We start from the raw sequence: 26,845 nt of genomic DNA on the forward strand, positions 1-26,845 counted from the left end.
AACTTCATCTGGCCTAATCTGGTGACTGTATCCAACCTGCACTCCATCGCAGTCAGTCTGAAAGTGTGACTTTAACCTGGTCCAGCACAACCAGATATCCTGAGTTGGCACTTTGTGCTGTTTGACGCTATTTGTACCGAAATTCTTTAAAGGTTCATATCTCCGGTGCTACTAATTAGATTTGTGTCATTTTGGTCGTATTTTATTTATTTTATTTTTGTAGCTAGACGTGTGATAATTTTTGTTATGGTGTTTTCACTGTTTTACTGTTGGAAGTGTTGCATAAACACATTGCCTCTATGTTAAGCCTGACAGCTCTCTGCTAAGCTACCAGAGGGTTGAGCACAGGTTAATCTCAGTTTATTTTGTGCCTCACCCTGACAAGGATTGTGTGTGCTGCCTGACCAGGGCTCAAACCCCAGTTAACCACTAACCCAATTTGTCACACTAACAGTATAGTAAAATAGTATGAAACAATAAGTTAAATAACTGGTGTTAAGTTTACATGAGCTAGGACGGTGACATGAGTTTTGAACTGATTACTAATTAAGTTTTACTGTATAAATACATACATAATGAACACTACCAATAGCAAAACATACAGAATGCAATATTGTAATTTGAAGGAAAAAATGTATTCTTCTTTTCTTACCTGTTGATCCTAAAAAGTATCTCTCTAAAACGGATCCATACCCTGCAGGATTTCTTTTTAGATCGCTGATTACAAAAGGTTGCAACTCCATATTCACATTGTTTAAAGGCCAATGCTGAGCACCGAGGCTTGCTCCTCCGTACCACGAAATGTTTAGCATTGAAAAGCAATTCTGGAACAAAGACAGAAGTTAATTAGTGACAGAAAAGACTGACTATGCCGTACAATCACTCTTCTGAAAATAATATCATTATGGTTCAAAAAAGTTACAGAGACAACTACAAGAGCAATGCACCTTCATTTAGAACCTCCCAGGTTGCAAACATGGCAGTGCCGTGACTGCAAATATGATGTGGCAGCCAAGTGGCGGAGGGCGTATATTTTGCAGCCTTCATAAACCGAAACAAACGTGGGGGTGCCAGTGAACGGAAGGCAGTTCTTCAGTCCAAGTTTGTTCCCTTCGAAGAGAGGATTTTTTTGTTGTTGAAAAAATACACCACAATCCAGTTGCTGGCCGTAATGATCACTGAGTCGCAAAGCAAGGCACACGCTGTAATGAATCTGATATGCGACATAGCCCAATCAGGCTTTTCAATTCTGCTACTATCTGATTGGCCGGGGGTGGAGGGCAGAAACAGGGCTGGAGGGGGAGCGGGTGGGAGGAGTTGGGAGGCAGAAAAGGGCGAGCAGGGCGTCCAGGAGCACAGAAAAACACAGGCCAGGAATATGCAGTGAGGGGAAGTGGAATAAGGTAATTGCAGCTGAGCAGGAGCTAATGGCAAAGAAGAGAAAGGATGGGTAAAGGCAGACACTGTGCATGGTGGAAAGACTGTGACAAGGAGTTAGCTGGGACATTCAGATATGGAGATGGATGGTGTGTTAAGCTATTGGTAGGGGTGCAGTACAAAAATGTAGATTTTAAAGCATCGAACTGCAATAGCATTGACTCCAAGATAATGATTTGCACAAAATCATCAATGCACTAATACAGCTAGGCTCGTTTCAGGAAACCTTCAGCTTTTAATTAATCCCGTTTTTGTCCATTTATTTTATTTCATTTTGACACTGTTTCCCCTGCTTTTAAACCCCTGCTCGCATTCTTGCACGTTAATAGGTTCCTCACCGCTACTTTGGCAGGCCGGTCCCTCGCGCTTAGGATTTGGTGAGCGCCATCTTGGGTGGGTGTAGGGAAACGCTGGATTCTCCCGCTCTAGCAGTCAGGAGGACTGGCTAGAGCTCTACTTAAACAGGGCATAATGGCGCGCAGCGTGTTCGCCGCAGCCACGCCGGAGTCACGCCAGAGTCCAGCCCGTCTGCGCCCGTCCGCGCTGAACTACAGGTCAGTATAAGGTAGGCCGTCACTCATCGAAATACTCTTTACAGGATGTATTACGGCTTAAACCTCCACTAGCACCCTGCTTCCATAGGAGCACTCCTGAAGACTTCCTATTACCCTTGGGGTGTGGTTGCTTTCAGGTAGATTCGGGGGGTCCCAACCTACCCCCCCCCTCTCCCTTGGAGCCTTGCTCTCCGCTGGGACTCAGTGCGTCGAGTGAAAATTGTCTTCTTTTTAACGCTCGTTCACTCATTAAAAATAATATGGTTTTTAAGGAGCTCATATTAGAAAGGAAACCCTCTTGGGTCTTTGTTACTGAAACATGGGCTAAAGACTCCTCAGGTCCAGATCTTGTCGAAGCGGTCCCTGAGGGTTACTGCTTAGCAGGCCAGGACAGAATGGGCCGAGTTGGTGGTGGGCTGGCTATCCTGTATAAAGACAGGTTTCAATGCCACACCATACCTGTCTCTGACCCCAAGGATGTGTTCCAAGTGCTATACTTTTCCCTGTCCGACTCTTCTAATCCCGCGTTCAATGGGATTTTGGTTTATCGTCCCCCCGGTCCCAGAGCAGATTTTGGGCTGAAACTGTTTCAGGTTTTGGAACCTTATTTTGGTCGCCAAAATCTTACTATTCTAGGTGATTTTAATTTTCACTTAGAGCTGCTGGAGGCTCATGATACTCTCTCCCTGCTGGAAGTTATGTCAGCCTGTGGACTCACCCAATTGGTGAAAGGATCCACCCACCGAGCGGGGCACACGCTCGATGGGATTTTTTCTAATGATCAGAGGCTGACAGTAACTTATCCCTTCCATCTGTCATGGTCGGATCATTTAGCCGTTCCCTTTAATCTGACCTATCCGATCCAGGACACCATTAGAAGGGTTCCGAGTACAATGGAAGTACATAGGAATTTTAAAAACATCAGGGAAAACTCTTTCTATCCGTGGACGTCTAGTCTGTCCACTACTCTGGAGATGGACGTTCTTTCGGCGGTTTCTCAATATGAAAAGACCATCACGGAGGCCCTGGATGAACTGGCTCCTGCTAGGTCCTGTTATTCAGCCAGGAAAAGATCCTCAGCTCCCTGGTTCTCAGAACAACTAGGGCTCCTTAGACAAGAAGTAAGGAGACAGGAGCGCCTATGGCATTCTAGCTGGGACCAAAAGGATAGGGAAGCCCACAAGACCCTGTTAAAAAGATACAAGTTGGAAGTGATTAGGACCAAACAGGAATACTTTACGGCCCTCACAGCTTCACTTTCATCTCCTAAAGAGCTCTTCAGGATTGTCGATTCGCTTACTTCTCTCCAGATCCCTGACCCTGTTGTAGCATCTCAGGAGCTCTGCAATAGGATAGCCTCCTGCTTTCAGTCCAAAATATCGGACATTTACATTGCCTTGGAGTCGCAAAGATCCTCTACCGCTGAGCCTCCGCTGCCCGCTGTTTCGGACTCTGCATCTGCAGAATTACTTCGGCTCGGGGGTCTGGAATCCTTTCCTCCTCTTTCTTGCCAGGACCTAGAGATCCTTCTTAACAAAACTAAATCTGGTTCTCCGCTAGATGTCTGCTCTTTAAAGATCCTCAAGCAGTGTAGAGAATCCCTCCTTCCCCCTTTGGTTGACATCATGAATAGGGCGATGAAGGAGGGCATTTTTCCTCAGCCGTGGAAAAATGCTGTGGTAAAACCACTGCTCAAGAAACCCTCTCTTGACCCTGGGGTATTAAAAAACTTTCGCCCCATCTCACTGCTCCCGGCTCCCGCGAAGATGTTAGAAGCCCATTTAAATAAACATCTTGCTGCCTTCGTGGAGAGTTCGGGTTGTTTGGATCTATCCCAGCATGGATTCAGGAGGGAACATAGCACCGAGTCTGCCCTCACCATAGTGCTTGATAACATCCGCACGCGTGTAGATGGGGGACAGACCTCCTTCCTGATCCTCTTAGACCTCACGGCTGCCTTCGATACCCTTTCTCCCTCGGTATTAACATCTCGACTGAGGGAGATTGGGGTTCGGGGGCGGCCCTGGGGCTCCTTTCCTCTTTTCTTGATCATAGAGAGCAAAGGGTGATGCTGGGTCAGTTTCTATCTCCATCCCTGTCTGTGCAATGTGGGGTCCCTCAAGGGTCGGCGCTTAGTCCCACCCTTTTTAACATTTATGTGACCCCCTTGCCAGACTTATTAGATCTTTTGGGATGGAGGTAGTCTCCTATGCGGACGACACCCAGATCCTCGTCTCTCTCTCCCAGTCAGTTATGTCGACTGCCGCCAACTTTAGATCCTGTATGGAGGCAGTCGGCCAATGGATGATTCACAATTCATTGAAACTGAATGGGGAGAAGACTGAGGTGATGGTGTTTGGAGGAAAGGAAGAGATCTGGTCAGCTGAGTGGTGGCCGGATTAACTGGGTGCCTGTCCTGATCCTGCTTCCTCAGCCAAAAACCTTGGGGTTATGATCGATCCTATCCTTAGTATGTGCCAACAGGTCAACAGGGCTGTATCGACCTGTTGGGGTATCATCCATATACTAAGGAAAATCAGGCACTATCTCTCTTTGCAGGCACGAAAGCAACTTGCCGTTGCCCTCTTGGGCTCTCGTCTGGACTATTGCAATGCGCTGTAAGCTGGACTGAATAAAAGTCAGCTACAGCGCTTGCAGGTGGTCCAGAACGCAGCAGCCAGATTCGTTTTGGATCTACCCCGACGTGCCTCTGCCACCTCTGCCCGGAAGCAGCTTCATTGGCTTCCTGTTGTGGACCGTATCCTTTTTAAGACCATGTGTATGGTCTACAAGGCTTTAGCTAAAAATAGCCCTACTGGCATTGGATTTATTTTGTCCCATTCCAATCCTGGCAGGAACCTTCGCGCCTCAAACAGACTTCTTCTCTCTGTTCCGCGTATCCGGAAAACCAGATGGGGGGGGTAAAGCTTTTTCCAATCTGGCCCCAAAGTGGTGGAATGCTCTCCCTCTTGAACTAAGGTCTCTCCCCACTTTACAATCTTTTAGATCTGCCCTGAAGACCCATCTCTTTGTACGCGCGTACCTGTAGTGGTGCTTTGCATTTTTGATCTTTTTTAATAGGCGCCTGGACACCTTCGGGTTTAGTTTGCACGATACAAATTGCATAATAATAATAATAATAATAATAATAATAAGGTAAGTAGATGTGGAGTTAGAATAGTTGATACAGTTCTGTATTTATGCTCACCTTGATGTTTTTGCGCTAGTCAATATTTTGGAGTTGATTTCAATATCCGCCCATCCTTAATGGAGAGGGGCCCACCCCGACAAGGATTGTGTATAAAGGCAACATGACTATAAAGTTGCATAAAAAAATTATGACGTTTATTCACCGGACGTTAGTTCAATTATGGAAAGGCAATGGAAGTTTTCAGAAGAGGTTTTTCATTAGATAACAGTAACCTGAAATAGCATTCAGTCTATCAGAGCACTGATGCATACGAAATTCATATTTGACAACATGGTGGCATGTTCCTTGTCTGTAGGGAAGTTGGCAAAACATGAACTGTGCCACACATTCAAAATGGAGGTCAATGAATATTCATTTGTTTACATTACCATCTTTCTCATCTTATCATATAATATATTCTGGGTGTTAAGAGAAACAATCTCGATGAAAATATCAACTCGTGAACTGATTATGGCATCTACTGAGTAACAAAATGAACCTAGTCATGCTGGTGGTGTGATAGAATAATCCCAAAAGAATGTTAGGTGACCAGTAGGACGAGGAACTTGGATAGTCTGGGTGATGAAATTGCCTGCCACCTGTACAAACATTTCTTCTTGGTGCCTCAACATCCTTGTTGGGTGAGACTGGAACAATGGGATGTCATTTCTTAATGTTTGATTAACTATGGGACCCATGTGTTCTGACCTTAATTCTGTCTTGAACACCACTGTATTTGCCATTGATCGTAAGTATATAAAAACAGTGACTTGTGATTACAGGGACATCTTAAGGATTTTGGGGGCCCTGGGCCAAACATATTTTGGGGGCCCCTGTTCAGAACAGCTTTGAATTTATTTGAGCCCCTGTTTCCCACGCAATGTACGCTTCATCAGCTGTGTTAGCGATCCAGTTTGCATCATAGGCACTAGCCTATATATTCCCAAGGTAAATGGACGTGCGCAGATGACAGCGGTAGGATTTAATGTTTCCTGCCCTGCTACTAGGTTTTAAATACTTTTAAAATTGTACATGTGTGGCTGAATTACTCTGTACTTTTTAACAATTTCTCCTACCTACTCGCACTTGCACTTTACTTGATTCTGCTTGCCTATACCTCCTTAGCTGCTTCGATTCACATCTCGTTATTTCTCCAGTCCTAGTCTGCTGCGGCTGATACGCCGATTGTGCGGAGGGCTGGGGCTACTATCAGGCTCCTCACTTCCGCTCACGCAGTTTCCACTTCCTCAGCTGCGTTAGCGATCCAGTTTACATCATAATCATTAGCCTCTATATTCCTGATGCAAATGGACGTGCGCAGCGGGCGTGCCGAAGGCGCGTCAATGGCCAGCCGTTCTGCACCTGGAGGCATCCCGGAGGCGTCCGGCGCCGGCCATGCTGCCCAGTTCCCCTCCGGTGAGTTTCTTCCACTATATTACAATAGGGAAAACTGTTTAGCCTTAGGCGGCTACCATTATGTCAGTGTACAGCGGCTGATCTGAGCTTGGAGGTAGATTTTCGATGCAATAAGTGCAACTGGTCTCTCCTCCAGCCCAGGAATCTCACACCCAAGATCCTCCCACGCAACAATAAGTGTAAAAACAATAAGAAAACAGAGGACATAAAGGCCACCTTTTTAAAATTGTCGCTCAATGCAAAAGCATGAATCACATGTTTATGGCCTTCTTTTAGATGAACAGCCTGATTTTTTATTTCTCACTGAGACCTGGCTGTCTGAAGCCTCCAACCCTACTATCACCTCAGCCATCCCTACAGGTTATAAAATCCTTAGGAGGGACCGACCGAGTGGGAAGGGGGGCAATGTCACCATAATTTACAATCAAAAACTAGACTGCTCTCCCATCCCAGTGGAAAACATCGAGGGCGCAGAGTCCTTAGGCTTCCGCTGTACCTTATCCCCCAATAATAGCATAGCTGTTTTTTTGATTTACAGACCTTCCAGTGCACTTGGAAATGGTATTACTACGCTTAATTGTAGAAAAATGGAACTGAAATGGCGTAAATCCTATCCACCTGACAGGAAGGTGTATATAGACAACTTAAAAGCTCATTACATTCTCGTGAAGGCAGCCAAGAAAAACTTCTTTCAAACCAAGATAGAAAATGTCCAAAATAAGAGAAGGAAATCTTTAGCATAGTTAAATCCTTTACCGCTCCAAAAGCCGACACAAAGGAAGGGACATGCACGGAAGAATGGTCTAAGCAAATAGCTCAATTCTTCCACAAAAAGATCTCCGTGATCCAACAAGCCTTCACTAACATCTCAGAGGAAGAACTGACCTTCTACCTTGGTTCTTATGGCATATTTCACCTCTTGGATCCTCCATCTTTACTAGCTTTCCCTGAGTTTCAGCTTGAAGAGTCACTGACCATTCTACAAAGCATGGGTCTTACCAACCCATGTCCAGCGAATATCCTGAACCTATTAGCTCCCACCACAAACCCCATGGTAAACCAGCTCTTTAATGTGTCCCTCTCCTCAGGCAACATACTGAAATTATGGAAGAATGCTAAGATTCTTCCACTAATAAAAAAGGCTACGCCAAACCGACGGACTCTGCCAACTACAAGGCAATATCCCTTCTTCCGGCACTCTCCAAAGTATTAGAGAAGCATGTAAACAAGGCCCTCCAAAAACACATTGAAGATGGGAAGCTCCTTCATGAGTCCCAATCAAACTTTTAGGGCTAACTACAGTACGGAGTCCGCTCTGCTGGATGGGTCTGAATTTCTCAAGGGTAAGCTGGACCAGGGAGGCAAGGCTGTTCTGATACTGCTCAATCTGTCGGCGGCCTTCGATACAGTCCCACATGAGAGGCTTCTGGAAAGACTTGCTAACATCGGCCTGCGGGGGAGGGACTGCCTTAACATGGATGTCATCCTTCTTGGCAAATAGATCTCAGGATATCTGGCTCCCCCTTTCTCATCCCCAATTCCGGCCATGAATGTATGTGTATCTCAGGGCTCCATTCTCAGTCCTACCCTTTTTAATATATATCTACCCCCTCTTGTATTTCTGCTAGAGGAAGAGGGCGCTAAAATTGTTTCCTATGCTGACAACACTCAGCTGATTTTTACGTGTGAAAAAAGAACCGATTTTAACAGGGCAATGATTGGGTCTTGCCTCACAAGGTTTTTAACTGGCTTAAGATCAATCAGCTGAAGTGCAATCCTGACAAAACTTAAATTGTTTTCTTTGGTAATCCAGAAACACCTGACTGGAGCTCTTGGTGGCCTTAAGATCTGCTGCCCCCGCCTGCGGAAAAGGAAAACGTAAAAAACTTAGGAATTGTCATAAACAAGATACTCTCCATGCGCTTTCAAATTCAAAATCTAACTGGTGTTTGCTTTGGCATACTCCGTATGCTAAAAAAAATCCTGCCTCTGTTACCGCTTGAGAGCAGAAAGATCTGGGTGCAGTCTCGGGTGACATCAAAGCTTGACTATGTCAACAGCTTGTAACTGAGTCTTCCCAAATCCCTTATTTAGAGCCTACAATTGGTACAAAACGCAGCAGCCAGAGCCATCCTGAGACCTAAACCCAGATCTAGTATGACCCCTATTCTTAAGTCTGTACACTTGCTCCGCTTAAAAGAACAGATCGACTTTAAAGCGATGACCATCTTCTTTAAAGCTTTCCCTGTCTTGTTGGCTACCTAAATAAGCCCATTAATTGCTACACAACATCGAGACCCCTAGGATCTTCCAATGTCTCTGGCCATCGTGCCTAAAATATGCTGTGCCCGCACTGGAGGCAGATCCCTTCAACTTTCTAGGTGCAAAATTGTGGAATAGCCTCCCTGAGTCTCTGAGACTAACCACAGATCTACTCTCTTTCAGGAAAAAATTAAAAACCTGCCTTTTCAATAACTGATGCGTCTTTTACGCACATTTTCCTCCCACTGTCATGTGGCAGAACCCTCTAGTCTGTGTAGCTGCGCGTTCTATTAAATACACTATTTCATTTCATTGGGGCCCTGACAGTGCAAAGAAACACCAGTTCAAATTCTAAGGACCTTATTTATGGGGCCTTGCTTCACCTTTATGCCGCCGGTGCGTCACTTTTTGTGATGCACCGGCAGCGTAAAAAATGTGCCATGTTGCGCCCCATTTACAAAATGACGCATCTAGGCAGATGCGTCACTTTGTAAACTCCTGCACCACATTATACCTGCCCCAGGTATAATGTATGCAGGGTGGGTGATGCCCCACAAAAAGCCTTGTAGAAGTGGCACATTAAAATCTATGAGAACGAAGCGTGCCCCTTCTAGGACTCTATTGCGTCATTATCTTACACCTGCCTCACAGACTGATGCAGGCCCTTTCACCTTGGGTTCGCCCCATGTGAAAGGACAAATTGCTGAAGTTGCGTCTATTTTCAGACACACCCCAGCAATGCATCACTTTTGCGCCTACAGCTACGTCAGAAATACTGACGTATCTGTAACTCCTTGCAACATGATGCTTCATACAGTAAATATGACACATCCATCATGTCGCAAGGAGGATGCACTAAGAAGTGATGCATCCCTGTTTACCCACAGCAATGCATCACTTCTCATAAATAAGGCCCTAAATGTGTTTACATCTAATATTCAGGGATAGTTATGTGTGCTTTCAATATTGTAACACTGTGGCAGCTCACCAATATTACTGCAAATAATCTCTGTGATGCTCTCCCATTTCTTATATGTTAGGCCTTGTTTTGATCTAAAAGAAACTTTTTTTATGTATATTGCATGAAACATAAACTCAACATTTCTCTGCAAAATGGCTGTACTAGACTATCACACATCAGGTACATAAAAATAAGTTAAAGGAAAACAGTATTTAAAACGATCTGTTTAAGCAATATTCAAGGTCATTGGGGTCAAAACTCTGGAGAACAAAGCTGACTCTGTCAGGGGGCCCCCTGGAAGGCTGGGGCCCTGGGCCAGAGCCCACTTTGCCCCTGCATTAAAACGTCTGTGCTTGTGAAAGCATCAAACCGCATATGGACTAAACACACCTCCTCCTTTCATTCTTGTCCCAGCGAGTGCATGCAAAATAGAAGCCTCTTGTTATGATGGAAGCTCAGAGCAGCTAAGAGTGGCATGAAAATATGATGGGAGATGACGACAAGCCGAGAATTGAGCCTGAAAGGCACGTGCTACAAAACTTCATGAGCACAACTCCTTGGTCTCAATGTAAGATGAGAGAAGGGGCACTTGCTCTACCTGTATGTTCTGAAAATAATTTTTTTTAGAAATGACAAGGAAGTATGGTGAGAAAAGAGGACTGCGAATATTCCAGACCCGGCATACTGTGAAGGAGACCTCATGTGAATGCACCACACCAACCTATAGGGAGACCTTATACACCTTTTTTTCGTATAGAGCAGAAACAATAGAGAGAAATTCATCATTTCACAATAAATACACAAAACAAAAAAAAATCATACACAAATGACAAAGGAATCAATCAATAACGACGGTCAAGTCGTGTCCGGTACTCCAAGAAAAGATGATAAAGTGCAGTGTGCCAACAGTACATTTTGACCGTGTTAAAACATTAGTGAAAAGTGAGATACCCTTCATCAATTGGCTGAGCCTATCCCTATATTTCAGGAAAAAATGGTACTGTAGTTGTGAGCACGTAAATATCAGCTATAGATTTAAGCATTATTTGAGACAAAAACTGCTTTGAGCTTCAGACATAAAACTGCATTTTGTATTTTTGTACATTGAGTGACGGTCTCCTCTATTGAAACCTCTTTCATAAGGAATTTTTAAACATATATTGAAGTTGCCCTAGGAACTCTACAGTAAGTACTGATCGATATTGTTACATGCCAATATTTTTGTGGTGGATGTGTTGACATACAACAAGGGGCACGCAGACATTTAGAGCTGGAGAAGTGAAAACATGCCTTAGTTGACATGGTGCTTAGATGCTTTCCTTTTTATGAATCACGTAAAACCATGCACAATTAATTCATGGTTGAAATCACATTGTTTAGTTTATATTTGACCTCACTATAGAATATACATTTTAATCTGCAAAATGTGTTTTGAATTTTCAAAGTAGTATATATATTTGTGCTGAATTAACACGCATCATTAAGTGTAGAGAAAAGCTGAAATACAGCTTGTGATACTCGTGAATTAGTCTGCTTCGAAAGCCTCAGCACTGTCTGTTGTTACGATAAGAATGGCATGTTAGCCTTTTCATGTTTCTCCAGTGAAAGAAAGAAGTTTCTTATAGTTTATGGCTTGCAGCTTGCTTTTATAAGTATTCAGTTGCTTAAACAAAGCTTCATTCATTTAATAACATGGAGTGAAACTGCAAAGCTCACATTTTCTTCAGTATTATTATAAAATGTATTCACAGTTTCTGCGTAATAATACTTTCTTGTTAGAGTAAAGTTTTTTGTTTAGTTGAAACAAATTGTTTCTTTGGCAGGAAGCTAGGAGATGAAGTCATTTAGAGCAAAATTCAAATGTGTTACAAGAAATGATTGATGACGAAGTATGAAGACCAAAAGTCACATGTTTTGCTGAAATATATACTCGTCCCTTGCTGATGGGGGCTTTTGTTTATAATTTTTTAGCAGGATGTTTGCAGAATCACACAGGGCCCGATGTAGGTAATTAGTATGTACAGATTCGTAAATACCGAATTGTACCGACAAGTTGAGGGAATTCTAATATTCCCTTCTCGTAAAAAAGGTATTCAATTCTTTTGCAATTGGCCTCCTGCTATTTGAGATGGCTATTCCCCTCTCTAGCCGGGGGGAAGTCCAGGTTTCCTAAAAAGGGGTCAATGGTGACATGGGGGTTGAGAGGGCACAGGGCTCCTGCACCCTGTCCTACGTCCAGAGGGTAGCCCTCAAAACTGGGTAGACATAAACGACCATCGGATGATGTTGTTTAGTGAGCCAAAGCACCTTCCAGATATGTATTCCTGCAACTGAACGATCAATAAAGCACCAGTGTTTCACTGACTCAGTTTTATACCATTCGATCATATATCGCAGCTGTGGAGCTTGAAAGTATCGTTCCAGTTGCAGAACACAAAGTCCTCTGTCCTCCTGTCTCAGGTATGTTTGGTGGCATGCCATGCGAGCTCTCTTCCCTCCCCACATAAATTCCCAGATAAAGTATTGCAGTTGCGCCACCAGCTGCCGCGGGGGCTGCAGTGGGAAAGTCTGCATCACATACAGGATGCACAACAGTAGTCATTTTAATAGAAGCTAGCCTGCCTAACCATGACCTTGTGTGTTTTCTCCAAGTCAGGAGCTCCTCTCGAATCTCAGATAAGAGCAACGAGTAGTTCTCCTGGGCATCTTTTCAACCGTAAGGAATATCTGCAGCCCCAGGTAGGGAACGCCCTTTGAAGCCCTTTCGGGATAGTTAAGCTGAAGGCTTGCGTTTTCTTGATGTTAATTTTAAAGCCAGATGCATGACTAAAGACTTTTATTTCTCGTAGGAGGGAAGGTAAGGAGGCGAACAGCTGTGTGAGGAAGAGCCCCACATTGTCTGCATGAAGCAAGATTTTGTGTTCCCTGTCTCCCATCCGAATCCCCGTGATAGTGGGGTGTTGATGGACTCTTGTCTCAAAGGGCTCCATGTTAAGAGCAAATAGTACCAGTAAAAACAGGCACCCCTGGTGGGTAACCATCATGATCCGGAAGGGCCGAGAGGCAACCCCATTCACCCTGATGCATGCCTCTAGAATACTGTATATACAGTCCACCCACCTCAGGAAACGCCCGCCTATACTAAATCTAGGCCGCACCGGTTTCAGGTATGGACAATGGACCCTATGTAAAGCCTTCTTGGCATCCACTGACAGGAGCAGGGCGGGCTGCTGGGTGCGTTGAGTTTTATCCAGTAGATGGTACATTCGTCGTGTCCCATCACTAAAGCTGCGCTCGAGGATGAAGCCGTATTGATCCGGGTCCACAAGACCTTGCATATAGGGGGCTAGATAAGCAACAAGAATGCTAGTGAACATTTTCAAATCAACATTTAATATGGCTATGGGGTACCGCTGCACAACTTCGGAGACACCCACCCGCGTCCCTGCTGCATGGCTTCTAAGAATGCTCAGGCACTGAGAGCTCAGCCTGACACCAGCTTCAGTTGCTCCAGGCCTCAATCCCAGCTTCCTCAGCATGCTGGGTCCCAGGGTGGCTGTGTTGAAGCTAATTATCGGTCATGGTCAGCGGAGCTCCATAGAGTCATCGTTACTCAGACGCATCCTGGCCACGACCCTCCCCCCCCCTATCATTTCTTTTAGTTGGACAGACAAAGTTGTTTTATGTTGTGTTTCTTTTTGTGGAAGTTTGTCCTAAAAGACAGAAAATAAAAATAAAAACTGACTGGAATTGAAACTGTGACAGGATGGAGAAAATAAATTGCATTGAACTATTGCAGAAATCAAATTGCTTAAAGGCTTTAAGAAACTGTTGAGAGGTAATGTGAAAGTTCGATTTTGATTGCAGATGCTCTTGAGGTAACGCCTGTGCATTTTATGTCTACAAATTTGGGACAAAATTCATGTTTGTGGGTTCACCAATGGTGCAAGAGTACTGAGAAAGAGGGTCCTTTGAGGTTTCCAAACTATGGTACATTTCAATTGCTAAATATTGACAGATTAAGGGATATGTTAAATGAAATAAAGAAACCATCAAGAGCTGCACAATTTGAAGTTTTAAGCATGTGAGAAAAGACAGCAAGAGATAAGGAAAGAGAAGATTAAAAAGGTAAAGGATAAGACACAGGAGAAGAGAATTAATGATGACAAAACACTTCAAATTAATATTCTAATGAATAGGGATTTAGGGGATGAAATATTGGATACATTTTTAACTGAGTGTCACCGCCTTATGTGATCCCCACTACATATACTTATAATAATGTCCCAGCAAGTACTAAAGTGGTTACTGCTTCTGTTGAAAAAAGAGAAATACATATTGAAATAACTTTACAGATATTTCCAATTGCCCCACCACCAGTTGATGCAATACTGACAGTGATATCTGCAGTTGTTACTGCTTCAATTGTGACTGATTCAGTAAAATACTACAAACTGCAGTTGCACAGACGGTGCCTAGACAAACTGTGACTGTCCTAATAATTATGGTCCCTATTCAAAAAGCTCATAGAGCTGTAGAAGGATTAATTTCATTAGAGTTTATGTCAGAATCTTAGAATTCACAGATTATTGAACAGAAACTACCCCAGACAGTTCAAGCATTGAAAGATGGGAGAAAAATGGTCTTTACAACACCAACCGCCCAGGGAAAAACGAATATAGTTGGAGATGGGATTTTTCAAGCATGCTTTGAGGAAGCAACAGGGATTAAAAAGATAGAGTGCATGTTGGAAGAAATTAATCCAGACCCTGAGTAAGAGAGACCACATAATGTTGCAAAGTTAAATATTGAACATGAAGAAATTATCAGAGAATTCTTACATCGTGAGAATGTGAACCAATGTCAGGAAAAATAATTATTTACCTAAGTAAGGAAATTACAATATTTGCAGGAACTACATATGATAGACTGACTGTTTTGGCTCAAAAATATTAAAATAATGTTTCAGGAAGTTTTCCATTTCAGAAAAGTTTCAGGGTACATATGGATGATGAAGGAAATGAGACAATGCTTTCTTTTGGAATGCGATTACACTTTACATAAATGGTGAAATATTTTCAAATGCAATGGGCTTGAGAAATTAGGAGACAAGTGGGCATGGAAATATGGGAAAAAAAGAAACAACCAGACCTAGTTGAGAAAAATATTAAACAGGATGGGGAGAACTTCAGTTTACCCATTGAGAGAAATAGTGGGAGATGTGCATGTTCATGTACCACAGAACTAAACGGAACTTGCTGTATTTGTGAACACATTCCAAAGCTGAGATACAGGCCTATGCTGTGGTACTCACAAATTGATGGATATGTTGAAATTTCCAAAGGTATTGTGTATTAATGTGGAAATGTTGCCATGCAAACTGAATTGTGGCTTGAATGTAAAGTTTTTGTGGAAGTGCCAGGTGAGAAGACAATGAAAATCTTTTGGAGGACTTTAAAGAGGGCATGCTGGCAATTGGGGACTGGATTGCCTCCAACTGTCTAAAACTTAAAACTTAATTCCGATAAGACGGAAGTCATCATATTCGGACAACTGACCCCAGAGTGGTCCTCCGCATGGTGGCCCATGGCCTTCGGTCCCCCGCCTAAACCTGCCAGCAAGGTGAGGAACTTGGGAGTGGTCTTTGACGACCGTCTCAATTTTTTCCCACACGCTAACCAAATAGCATCCTCTGCCTTCCATAAATTGCGCCTAATAAAGAAAGTAATCCCCTTCCTCCCTGAAACGGACGGTAAAACCCTGGTGACCTCATTGGTGCTGTCCACACTGGACTACTGTAATGCCCTGTTTACAAATGCTCAAGTAAGGGACATCAACAAAATGCAAACCATCCAAAACTCAGCAGCCAGACTCCTGGCCAGAATCCCTAAACACATGTCCGCGACTGACACCATTAGCAATCTTCACAGGCTGCATATCAGAAACAGGATCAAGTTTAAGACTCTTTGTATTGTGTATAAATAAGTCTCTGCACAATCAAGGACCTTCATTTCTCAAATAACATCTGATTCCCTACCATCCACCCAGAGCTCTACGTTCCTCTACTCTAAATGATCTAGTGGTACTCTGCACCAAAACAGTTTCCTGGGGAGACCGTAGGTTCTTGTTCTCAGCCCCAAAATTATGGAACACTTTACCCCAGTCAATAAAAACCAGCCCTTGACTTTGGTCATTCCGCAAGCAGTTAAAGACCTGGCTGTTCAACCAGTAACCTCAGGCCTTCTTGCTAACAGGAGAATTTATTGGCAGATATCATAGCGCCGAGACGCCCACAGGCATTTGTTCGCGCTCAATAAATGTCATTAATAAATAAATAAATACATTTTGCAATAATGCACCATTTTCTGTTGTTATGGAGAAAAACGAAGTAGTTATTACTTTTCTGAAGGGCAGAGTGCCACCCAAAGATATTAATTGGGTACAGATTAAAAGAACCACACAAGAATTAAAAGAGTGAGTTCATGTGTTTTGTGAAAGAGTGTGCCAAGAGTTTCAACAACATAGTGGGAGAGAATGTCTTGATGCCAGTGACATGAGATTCTTTGTGACAAAGTTGTTGGATTAATGTTCTCTGATCAGATCAGTGTGTACATGCAGCAAATATTTGTTTGTTTGCAAAGAAAGCTGATAGATTGGATTCTGAAGGATGAAGGGTACTGTAGTGCGGAACAAGAAATCAAGAAGGAAAAACATATGATGGTTCAGATGGAGTTTGCTCAGAAAAGTTTTAAGAATCAGTTGTTTGCAGAGAATGAAGGTGAGTTACAATGTGTTGTTTCACAAGCAGAAGTAAAAGGTGCACAAGGAAGATTTGGTGCTTCACAGGCTAGAAGTAGAGGTGTTTTGGTTGGTACAAATCTAGGTATGGATGTCGCAAGGCTGGACAAAGTGTCCTTTTGCCATCGTTTAAACAGATTTGAGCATTGGAAGAGGAAGTGTAGACTTAAACTTGACACACTAAATGGAAATGTGCTGTATTTGAAAATGAGAGTTTTAGCCCAAACATTTGTGATATTATCAAATCCATTGTGGGAACAGTGGAAGTTCCAGACTTACCCCACTTAGGAAAGAATACCAAAGTTGAAGGAGTTTTAAACAGAGACATTACAAATGCAGTTTTAGAGAAGGTTGCTGTAAAAAAGAAGTTAATTTGAGAAAAGTTACCAATTTGTTGTTTGTGACTCAAGCACTGAAGGCCTCACAGGAAAACATTTGTTTTGCAAATTAAACAGCATAGATTACTGTACACCAGATGATGTTAAATATCAGATTCCTGATGAGGATGTACAGTTTAGATGGCCCAACAAGAGACAGCTGTAGGATTGTTTCCAGAAATGACAGTTGAAAAATTACCTTATAATTTGAAAGATATAGTAAACTCAGAAATATGGGACTTCACGAAGAAAGATGGCAGATTAATAAAACGTGGCGTACTAGTTTTAGTTAAATTAAAACAAGATTACATGTATTTAAGAACATCATCAGTTGCAGGAAGTTCACCCATAATTGCAGATTAACTGAGTAAAGGAATTTTGATGGAATTGATTGAAAGTTCATGTAATTCTCTGATCACAGGTTTACAAAAACTAAATGAGAAGAACAGAATAGTGCGTATTGAGAAGGGCTTACTGTTGTTGATTTAGATCAAGTTTATGTCACAGTGCCATTGCATGAGAATAGTCAAGAGTACTGTCAAAACGAAGGTGAATATCTGGGACACATATTTGGAACGGAGCTAGAAAGGTGTCACCAGAGGATAGAGTAGAAGCAATGCACAAGATGAACCCACTTCAAATTCAGAAAGAAGTCAGTATGCTTTTGGAAATGGTGGCTGCTGTAGACAGTGGTTACCAAACCTTTCCCTAGTGGCTAATCCTTTATTGAGGCTGACACACAAGGATGTGTCGGATCCGCTTCCATTGGAAAACAATTGCACAAAAGCATTCCTAGAGTTGAAAGAGAAAATGAGTCTCAACCTGGCATTAGGGATGCAAGTTTATTTAAAAGAAAATATACCAATTTGCAGTGAGAGGAAGGGCTGCGCTCTCTCAGTGCCTGTTCAAAAGCATGAAGATGATCAAAAGTCTTTGACGTATTTTCCAATAACCTGTGATCCCATTGTCACAGAAATGCCCAGCTACCTTAACTTAGTAGCTGTGGTTGATGTCAGTCACAAAAGGAGTGAGAATATAATGATGAAATGGCCCCTTACTTTGTGGAGTTGCTACTGAAAATTAATATGATCAAAACATGTCTGGATTCAAATGAATTGAGTCTACTGCCAGCAAATGACATTGTTTGATATGAAACTGAACATGAATGTTTAGGTGTCACAAATCTATGCATGAAGCCATGGTTAGACTTTAATGATGAACCCCTGATTGAGCCCTCGCTTGTCCATTTTGTAGATGGCCCATGTTTGAGAGGTAACAATGGCACATTAGGAGCAGCATATGCTGTGTTCCCTATATATTATGTTGTCAAAGCTTCATGGCTTCCAGGAGTACAGTTGCACAATATTGTGTCATGTTAGCCTGTACATTCAATGGAATTTCCAGCATCTGAATCTGAGAAGGACATGGTCTATCTAATGTTGATGTAAATAACTTACACTTAGAAAGAGTTAAAGGAGGTACACGAAAATGTTTCAGAGGCAGAACAACAAGGTTGTATCAGAACATGTTTTGAAAAAAATTACAACTACACAAAAGCAAATGTGTTACTGCAAGAACTAATGCCCAGGTATAGATTGCTAATTTCTCTGAAACCAGATCAAAAGACTCAAAGACGATGTGTGCAGAGTTACAGTTTGACAAAGATTGCATAGTAGCTATGTGCTTGAAGTTTCAAGCATAATAAAGCAAAACAAAGACACCGCAGTCTCCCTTTTCAAAAGACTGTGTCTCAGCATCACTGAAGTGGCTTGAAAATGTACATGCAAATGCACTTGTGAAAGCCACAGATGAGAAAATTAGCAATTGCTGTTAAAGACTGGTTGATGTGGAATATGCAGTTTCTAACAAGATTGCAGCTGCTACACAAGATCTGCATAGTGGACAGTGCCACAAATTTGATCTGAGAGATGTTGTGAACAAAAAGCACAACCTGAAGATTCAGTTGAAACCAAGATGGAAAGGCCTGTTCCTACCTGGCGTCCAATGATCTCAATGACCTTCGCAACTCTTTCTCTCCTAGGTCCCTTTTATTTCAGCCTTGTTTGGCTTTGAATGTTGCTCGTGATCGCATTGCGCACAGGGATCGCGCAGTGCCCCTCGCGCTTCATGATAGTCTCTCACTTGCTCTCACCCGACTCCAGCGCTGTTCTCCCTCTGCCCCGGAACTTACTTAGACTGTCGGCGCGCTCTTCACCGACACTTCTCTACACGCATTAGAGGAAAGAGCATGAGCAACACATGTGTAGCGTGTTATCGTTGCTAGGGGCCTTTCCTCTGTTTCTTCAACCTCACAATACTCGTCTCTGAGCAACAGCTGATCGCGCTCGAGACAACGAGCAGTTACGCACAAGATCAACTGTTTTCTCCACCACTTGAGCGTTTTTCTGCATTATTTTAAGATTTATTGTTTTATAGCCATAATCCTTCTAAAATAATGATTTAGAACTTAGTTTAATATTATTAACCTTATTTAGTTAAACTCAACCCCATCTGAACTCTCTCCAACACTTTATTTTAAGCAAAAAGGGATATAAGAAATAATATATAAAAAAATACATAAAAAGAATAATATATATATATATTCTCTGCACTCTGCACTGGGCAAGGCGGAATCCCGTACTTACCCCCGCGGATCAAATACCTGCTAACGGAGGTGGTGCAGTTGGGGGACCCAAGGAGCCTTGACATTTCAATGGGCACTGCAGGACACTAGTGGTGGGTTACATGACGCCCCGCTGCTTGCGCCAACACTCGGCGGCCCTTTCCCGGCAATACAATGCATGCTGGGATTTGCAGTTCAGTGACCATCCAGGAACGGCTGCAGGTGACATTGATCATCACACTGGGCGGAGCAAACCATAGTTGCTTAAGTAGGGCTGGACTACGGATTTCGTGGCAACTCACTCACTTCCTGTTTTACTTCTGGGCGCTGACGAGGCTACACAGCCGAAATGCTGCATTCGCCCCTTTTTTGCCTGAATTGAGAATAAAGGACTCCAGAATACTCCCCTGTTGTGGCCTCCGCCTTTCTTACTGAAGGGATTCCTGTTGCATGTTACCACGCCAGCCAGCGGCGTGCTACGGAGGTCCCTGCACATAAGTGGCCTGATCATCACTGGCTTGTCTTTGCTCCTGCGAAGTATTCTACATTCCGAGGTATCGGAAAGGATCAGGTCCACCTTCGAATGCGGGAGGAATGGAAGCGGTGTCAGAGTCACTGCACTCTGCACTGGGCAAGGCGGAATCCCGTACTTACCCCCGCGGATCAAATACCTGCTAACGGAGGTGGTGCAGTTGGGGGACCCAAGGAGCCTTGACATTTCAATGGGCACTGCAGGACACTAGTGGTGGGTTACATGACGCCCCGCTGCTTGCGCCAACACTCGGCGGCCCTTTCCCGGCAATACAATGCATGCTGGGATTTGCAGTTCAGTGACCATCCAGGAACGGCTGCAGGTGACATTGATCATCACACTGGGCGGAGCAAACCATAGTTGCTTAAGTAGGGCTGGACTACGGATTTCGTGGCAACTCACTCACTTCCTGTTTTACTTCTGGGCGCTGACGAGGCTACACAGCCGAAATGCTGCATTCGCCCCTTTTTTGCCTGAATTGAGAATAAAGGACTCCAGAATACTCCCCTGTTGTGGCCTCCGCCTTTCTTACTGAAGGGATTCCTGTTGCATATATATATATATATATATATATATATATATATATATATATATATATATATATATATATATATATATATATATATATATATATATATATATATATATATGAGAATCCAACGCGTTGCCGGCGGCAGCCGTCAGCCAGCAAACAGGTACACAGACTCCTTAAGTAATCACCGCAAGCCAGACTTCAATTCGAAAAGTTATTTATTCAGCAAATGGTGATGGTGGTGCCAGTCATCAGACGCGTTTCGGACTTGCGTCCTTGCTCACTGATGAGCGGGTGAAGTGGAGGTCATGTATATATACAAGATAGGTACACATTCAAATTTCGCGCCTTAACAAATACTAAACATAGAAGGTGGACTAACATTGAAAGTCTCATCCCAAACCCAATGTGTGGGCGCCATTTTGTAATGGTAAAAGGTGGAATACAAATGTGTACCGCAACCATCTCACATGTGAAATAAATACACAGCATCAATTTAACTCAACTTAAATCACATCCCAAAATACATCGTAATATTACGTTTTTGAATAAAAGGAAATTTACGCCACGTATCCAAATAATAACGTTTGTAACATAGTGCCTACGTGTACGTTTACAATCTGTACCAATACTAGAAATGTATGCATGATGAGTTGATAAAGTGCATAAATGCAAGGTACACTAAAGCATTATGGTATTTGGTGATGTGAGCAGGGCAGGTGAAAACACATGCATTTACCGACATCCTTTCACTGGTGAGCATGATGCAATCTGTGTATAATATAAGAATATAAATATGATTGAATGATGTATTATGTTAGGTGGGCCAATGTCCGTACAAATACGCCAACAACACGCTGCAAGTTTGGATTTTCCCTTTAAAGACTGTAGAGTCTACTATAGAGGAAATAACAAAACTCAATGTTGGACTGGTCAGCGTTCGGGTTAGTTCCAATACTATACTGTACCATATGGTACCTGCTATGGAATTGCTTAAACACGCGAACCTGATCATGTAGTGTAGGGTAGTCATGGTGGTATGGCCAGGGGTGGAACTAGACCTGCCAATCTATATACCCTACAATATCTAAGTGATCATGTGTTGACCAAGAAAATAGCCCAACTAAACCTAATTACACTTGTGGATGGTTAAGTATTAATCATAGGACACTCCTAACAGAAAGTGAAGGCTTAAAAACGGAGCATCTCATACAAATACCATGAGAGCCGTAAGACTGTGACGTGTGAAAAATAAAGTGATAAAGTGTGAATATATAATATATATATGCGAGGAACTCTATAGGCCTAAATGACTTCATTCATTATCAGACTTACAAGATCTTGATATAATTAGGCAGGGCAAAACTGTTGCGACTTGTGAAAGAGGAAGGGAATCGCGTAGACAGTAGAATATGCAAAAACATACAGTTAGGTTGTACATATCAAATAGCTGAGATCTAGAATGCAGAATGTAGAATGGACACTCCAGCATACATACAATACTCATAGTGCAGTCAGGAATTTATGGATACCAAAAATAAAATATATACATGATTGAAATTATAGAAAGTTGCGAAGGTCTTCCCCTATGTTCAATCCCCCGGGATGTTTACTGTTAAGCATAACAATATACTTAGATTCCAGTTGGCGAAGGCGTTTTTCATTATCCCCACCTTTCTTATTTGGAATAATGGCATCGATCACAAAATATTTAAGAAGGTTTAAATTTTGATTGTGAACAGCTTGGAAATGCCTAGCAACCGGGTATGCGGAATCCGCATTGACTATGGCTCGTAAATGTTGGAGTATACGTAGGTATACCGCCCCTTTTGTACTTCCCACATATATAAGGTTACAGCTGCATTGCAATACGTAAACCGCCAATTCAGTGCGGCAAGTACAGTGTGATTTGAGCATGATGGGTTGGGTGTCAAAAGGTGTCGGGAAAGATCTAGTATTCACACCGAATTTACATGCTCTGCAGCTAATGCAGCGGAAAAATCCTTTGCGTGGGGATAGCCAATTATCAGCAGGTGTTTCTGGGCTATTCTTAACCAAATTGTTACGCATGGAGTATGCCCTTCTAAAAGTAATAGTGGGGGATTGGGGCATAATGTCTCTAAGGACATTGTCAGTCAGGATGATAGGCCATTCGCGTTTTACCAATTTGTTTATATCTTTAGCTTGGCGACTATACCCCGTAATAAGGCGTATAGTATTGCAATCTGGAGCCTCAGGAAGAGAAACATTGGTACTGGACCTGAGGGGATCAAGGAGTATTTGACTATCCATTCTATTGGCTTTGCTCATGCTAGAGAGTAACTTTTTATCATCATAACCCCTTACAAGGAGCCGCTGTCTACATTCCTCTTGGTGGTAATCTCTTTCTTCCATGGTACTGCATGATCGGTGAATTCTCAAAAATTCACCATATGGGATGGCAGCTATGGTGTGCTTGGGGTGGAAACTGTGGGCATGAAGGATGGTATTCCCTGAGGTTGTTTTCCTAAACAAACCTGTAGTAATTTTACCATCGACAATCTTTACATGCACATCAAGGAATGTGGCCACATCCTTGCTGATTTCTGCTGAGAATTGAAGATTCATATGGTTGTTATTGATATTCTCAACAAAATGTTTCGGCTTCCAAAACGCTTCCCTGCCATATGATGAAAATATCATCTATATACCTCCAGTATTTGATGATATTCCTTTTCCACCATGATTCATGGGCAACTTTGAGGACATGCTCCTCCCACCACCCTACATGGAGACCCGCATATGTGGGGGAAAAACATGCTCCCATCGCCACCCCTCTTTGCTGTTTGAACACCTCATTGTTAAATACAAAAACATTGTTATTCAAGCATATTTCTATCATGGATAATAGCATCTTATTGTGGCAATGGAATTCAATTGGTCTCTGATCAAGAAAATGTTTTACCGCTCTGATGCCATCCTTATGATCAATGCTTGTATAAAGCGAGGCGATGTCCATGGTGATAAGAAGATGATCAGCAGACCAAGTACATTGATTAAGTTTGTGTAAGAAATCTGTGGAGTCTTTGAGGTACGCAGGTAGTTTGAGAACAAAGTCTTGTAGATAAAAATCAATGTACTTTGAAGTAATTTCAAAGATGCCATTTATAGCAGACACTATCGGCCTACCCGGTACTGGTGTGGTCTGTTTGTGCACTTTCGGAATGAAATAAATGTTGGGAATTACCGGATGTAGTTTGTGCAAAAATCTCAGTTCATCTTTAGAAATTAAACCATCTCTTTTCCATTGTTGTAATTTCTTAGCATATTCGTCTTCAATGGTTTTCACGGCTCTGATGTCAATTTTACTATAACAAGTAAGGTCGTTGAGCTGACAATATGCCTCATTAATATAATCCTCTTTGGCCCAGAGCACGATATTGCCACCCTTGTCTGATTGGTTGACAACAATCTTGGTTTCCTTTTTTAACTTGTCCATCAGGGTGTGATATGCTCTCATTCTGTGGTCTTGTTTTTTTCGTTGTTTCATGTTTTTGGTTTGTAGATTTTTTAATTCAGCCACCAGTCTGTCTGCATAAATGTCAATTGCGTCTCTGGGCATATTGGGAACGATCATGGATGGAGGTTTAAAAGGAGTACTGATCGATTGTGCCACATCAATTTGTTCATACTCGGCCATGTCCTGTGTACCCATAGTGTCATCCATATCCATGTTCAGTTGGTGCATTGTCTTCATAAGGGTGATGTCTTTAGCTGCCAGGCCACTAGAATTAGAACTAGAGCCTCTGTTTTTCTCTTGATCTTTTTTAGTACTTGTGTTCTTTTTTATGGCATAGTATTTTTTGAGCTTGATTTTTCTGATATGTTTGAAAATATCCACCCTGGTGTTAAAATAGTTAAAATTGCTCTCAGGACAAAATGAAAGGCCTAATGAGAGCAATTGTTTCTCAGCCTCATCCAACTGGACCTTAGATAGGTTAATAATGGTATTCGCGTTTATTGATTTTTGTTCTGCCACTGTTTTTTCTTTGATGGTCTCCCTCTTGGCTTTGGCGCATTTGCGGCGTTGTTTGCGTCTCCTGTTGCGCCTTTGGACTGCGCGGAGTTTGGAATGCGTGCTCGTAGTGTCTGTTTTCTCTGGAGTCTCACGTATTCTATCTCCTCCGCCCTTATACCTTTTATAATGTCTGATATAGATTCGGACGAGGGCAATGCCCCCCTACCTAACATGGAAAATGAGGCAATAAAAAGCATGATACACAAAGAAATGAGATCTTGTATGTTTTCTACACTGTCTAAGGTTTTGGCTTCATAAAGAGCCCTTTTCCCCGAAGAGGATGATACTCTAGAAATTCTACATGACCTTATAGATGATGATGATCTCATTGAGGTAAGTGGTAAAAAAAAGTAAAAAGACAAAAAATATTGATTATACCCCAAAGAACACTATATCAGGTCCTAGCAGGGGTGGCTGGTGACATTCAATCAATCAATAATAGAATTTGTAGAGTGCGCTACTCACCCGTGAGGGTCTCAAGTCACTGGGGAGGGGGTGCTGCTACTGCTCGAAGAGCCTGGTCTTGAGGTGCTTCCTGAAGCTGTGGTGGTCCTGGGTAATTCAGAGGTGAGTGGGGATGGAGTTCCAGGTCTTTGCTGCGAGGTAGGAAAAGGCTCTTCCTCCAGTGGTGGCTCTGCGGATCCGTGGGACGATGATGAGGGCGAGGTTGGTGGACCGCAGCTGGCGGGTGGGGGTGTAGAACGTGAGTTGGTTGTTGAGGTATTCAGGTCCCAAGTTGTGGAGTGCTTTGTGTGCGTGGGTGAGCAGTCTGAACGCGATTCTTTTGCTGACAGGGAGCCAGTGAAGATTTCTCAGGTGTGTAGAGATGTGGTAGCGGCGGGGAATGTTGAGGATGAGTCGTGCGGAGGCGTTTTGTATGCGCTGGATGCGGTTCTGGAGTTTGGCGGTTGTTCCTGCGTAGAGGGCGTTACCGAAGTCCAGTCGGCTGGTGACGAGGGCCTGGGTGACTGTTTTTCTGGTTTCAGTGGGGATCCATTGGAAGATCTTCCGGAGCATGCGTAGGGTGTTGAAGCATGAGGATGAGACGGCATTGACTTGTTTGGTTATTGTGATTGAGGAGTTTAGGATGAAGCCCAGGTTGCGTGCGTAGTCTGTGTGTGTCGGTGCGGTGCCCAGCGCTGGGGGCCACCAGGGGTCATCCCAAGCCGAGGGGGATGGTCCTAGGATGAGGACCTCCGTCTTGTCAGAGTTGAGTTTGAGACGGCAGTGCTTCATCCAGTCTGCTACTTCTTTCATTCCTTCCTGGAAGTTTGATTTAGATGTGGCGGCTGGGTCCTTGGTGAGGGAGAGTATCAGCTAGGTGTCGTCGGCGTAGGAGATGATGTTGATGTTGTGTTTCCGTGTGATGGTGGCAAGGGGGCTCATGTAGATGTTGAAGAGTGTAGGGCTGAGTGAGGAACCTTGGGGTACGCCGCAGATGATTTCTGTCGCCGGGGAGCGGAAGGGGGGGAGGTGGACTCTCTGGGTTCTGCCGGTGAGGAATGAGGAGATCCATTCCAGGGCCTTCCCCTGGATGCCCGTGTTGTTGAGTCGGTGTAGTAGAGTGCGGTGGCATATGGTGTTGAAGGCTGCTGAGAGGTCCAGGAGGATGAGGGCAGTTGTTTTCCCATTGTCCATCAGGGTTCTGATGTCGTCTGTGGCTTCGATGAGGGCCGTCTTGGTGCTGTGGTTTGCCTGGAATCCGGACTGGGAGGGGTCGAGTACGTTGTTGTCCTCGAGGAAGGTGGTCAGTTGTTTGTTTTCAGGAGGGCATTAATCTCAGCGTGCTTCCAGCTCTCAGGGAAGGTAGCTGATGCGAAGGAGCTGTTGATGATGTTCCGTAGGCGGGGGGTGATGATGGTGTCAGCCTTGTTGAAGATGTGGGGCCAGATGTAGGTGTCCAAATACCGGTCGGAAACGGCCGAAAATACCGATTTTTGGCCGTTTCCGACCGGTATTTGGACATTGGTATGTAGGGGATAGAAAAACTTACAGATTTGGTAATTTTACCGAATCGGTAAAATGACAGAATCGGTAAATTTACTGATTCTGTAAATTGTACCGATTCGGTAGAATTACCGATCGGTAAAAATACAGAATCTGTAA

General features: G+C 43.2%; 1 protein-coding gene across 1 annotated transcript in view; it reads right to left on the reverse strand.

Annotated features, from left to right (window-relative positions):
• Positions 1 to 26,845, reverse strand: part of LOC147733283 (SITS-binding protein-like) — a 1,106,372-nt gene that overhangs the window by 853,069 nt on the left and 226,458 nt on the right. The window contains exon 2 of the mRNA XM_086957841.1: positions 653 to 824. Coding sequence (XP_086813967.1) covers positions 653 to 824 — 172 coding nt within the window. The remainder of the gene's footprint in view (positions 1 to 652; positions 825 to 26,845) is intronic.

The sequence above is a fragment of the Lissotriton vulgaris genome, chromosome 2_1 (genome assembly GCF_964263255.1).
Source record: "Lissotriton vulgaris chromosome 2_1, aLisVul1.2, whole genome shotgun sequence".
Taxonomy (NCBI): Eukaryota; Metazoa; Chordata; class Amphibia; order Caudata; family Salamandridae; genus Lissotriton; species Lissotriton vulgaris.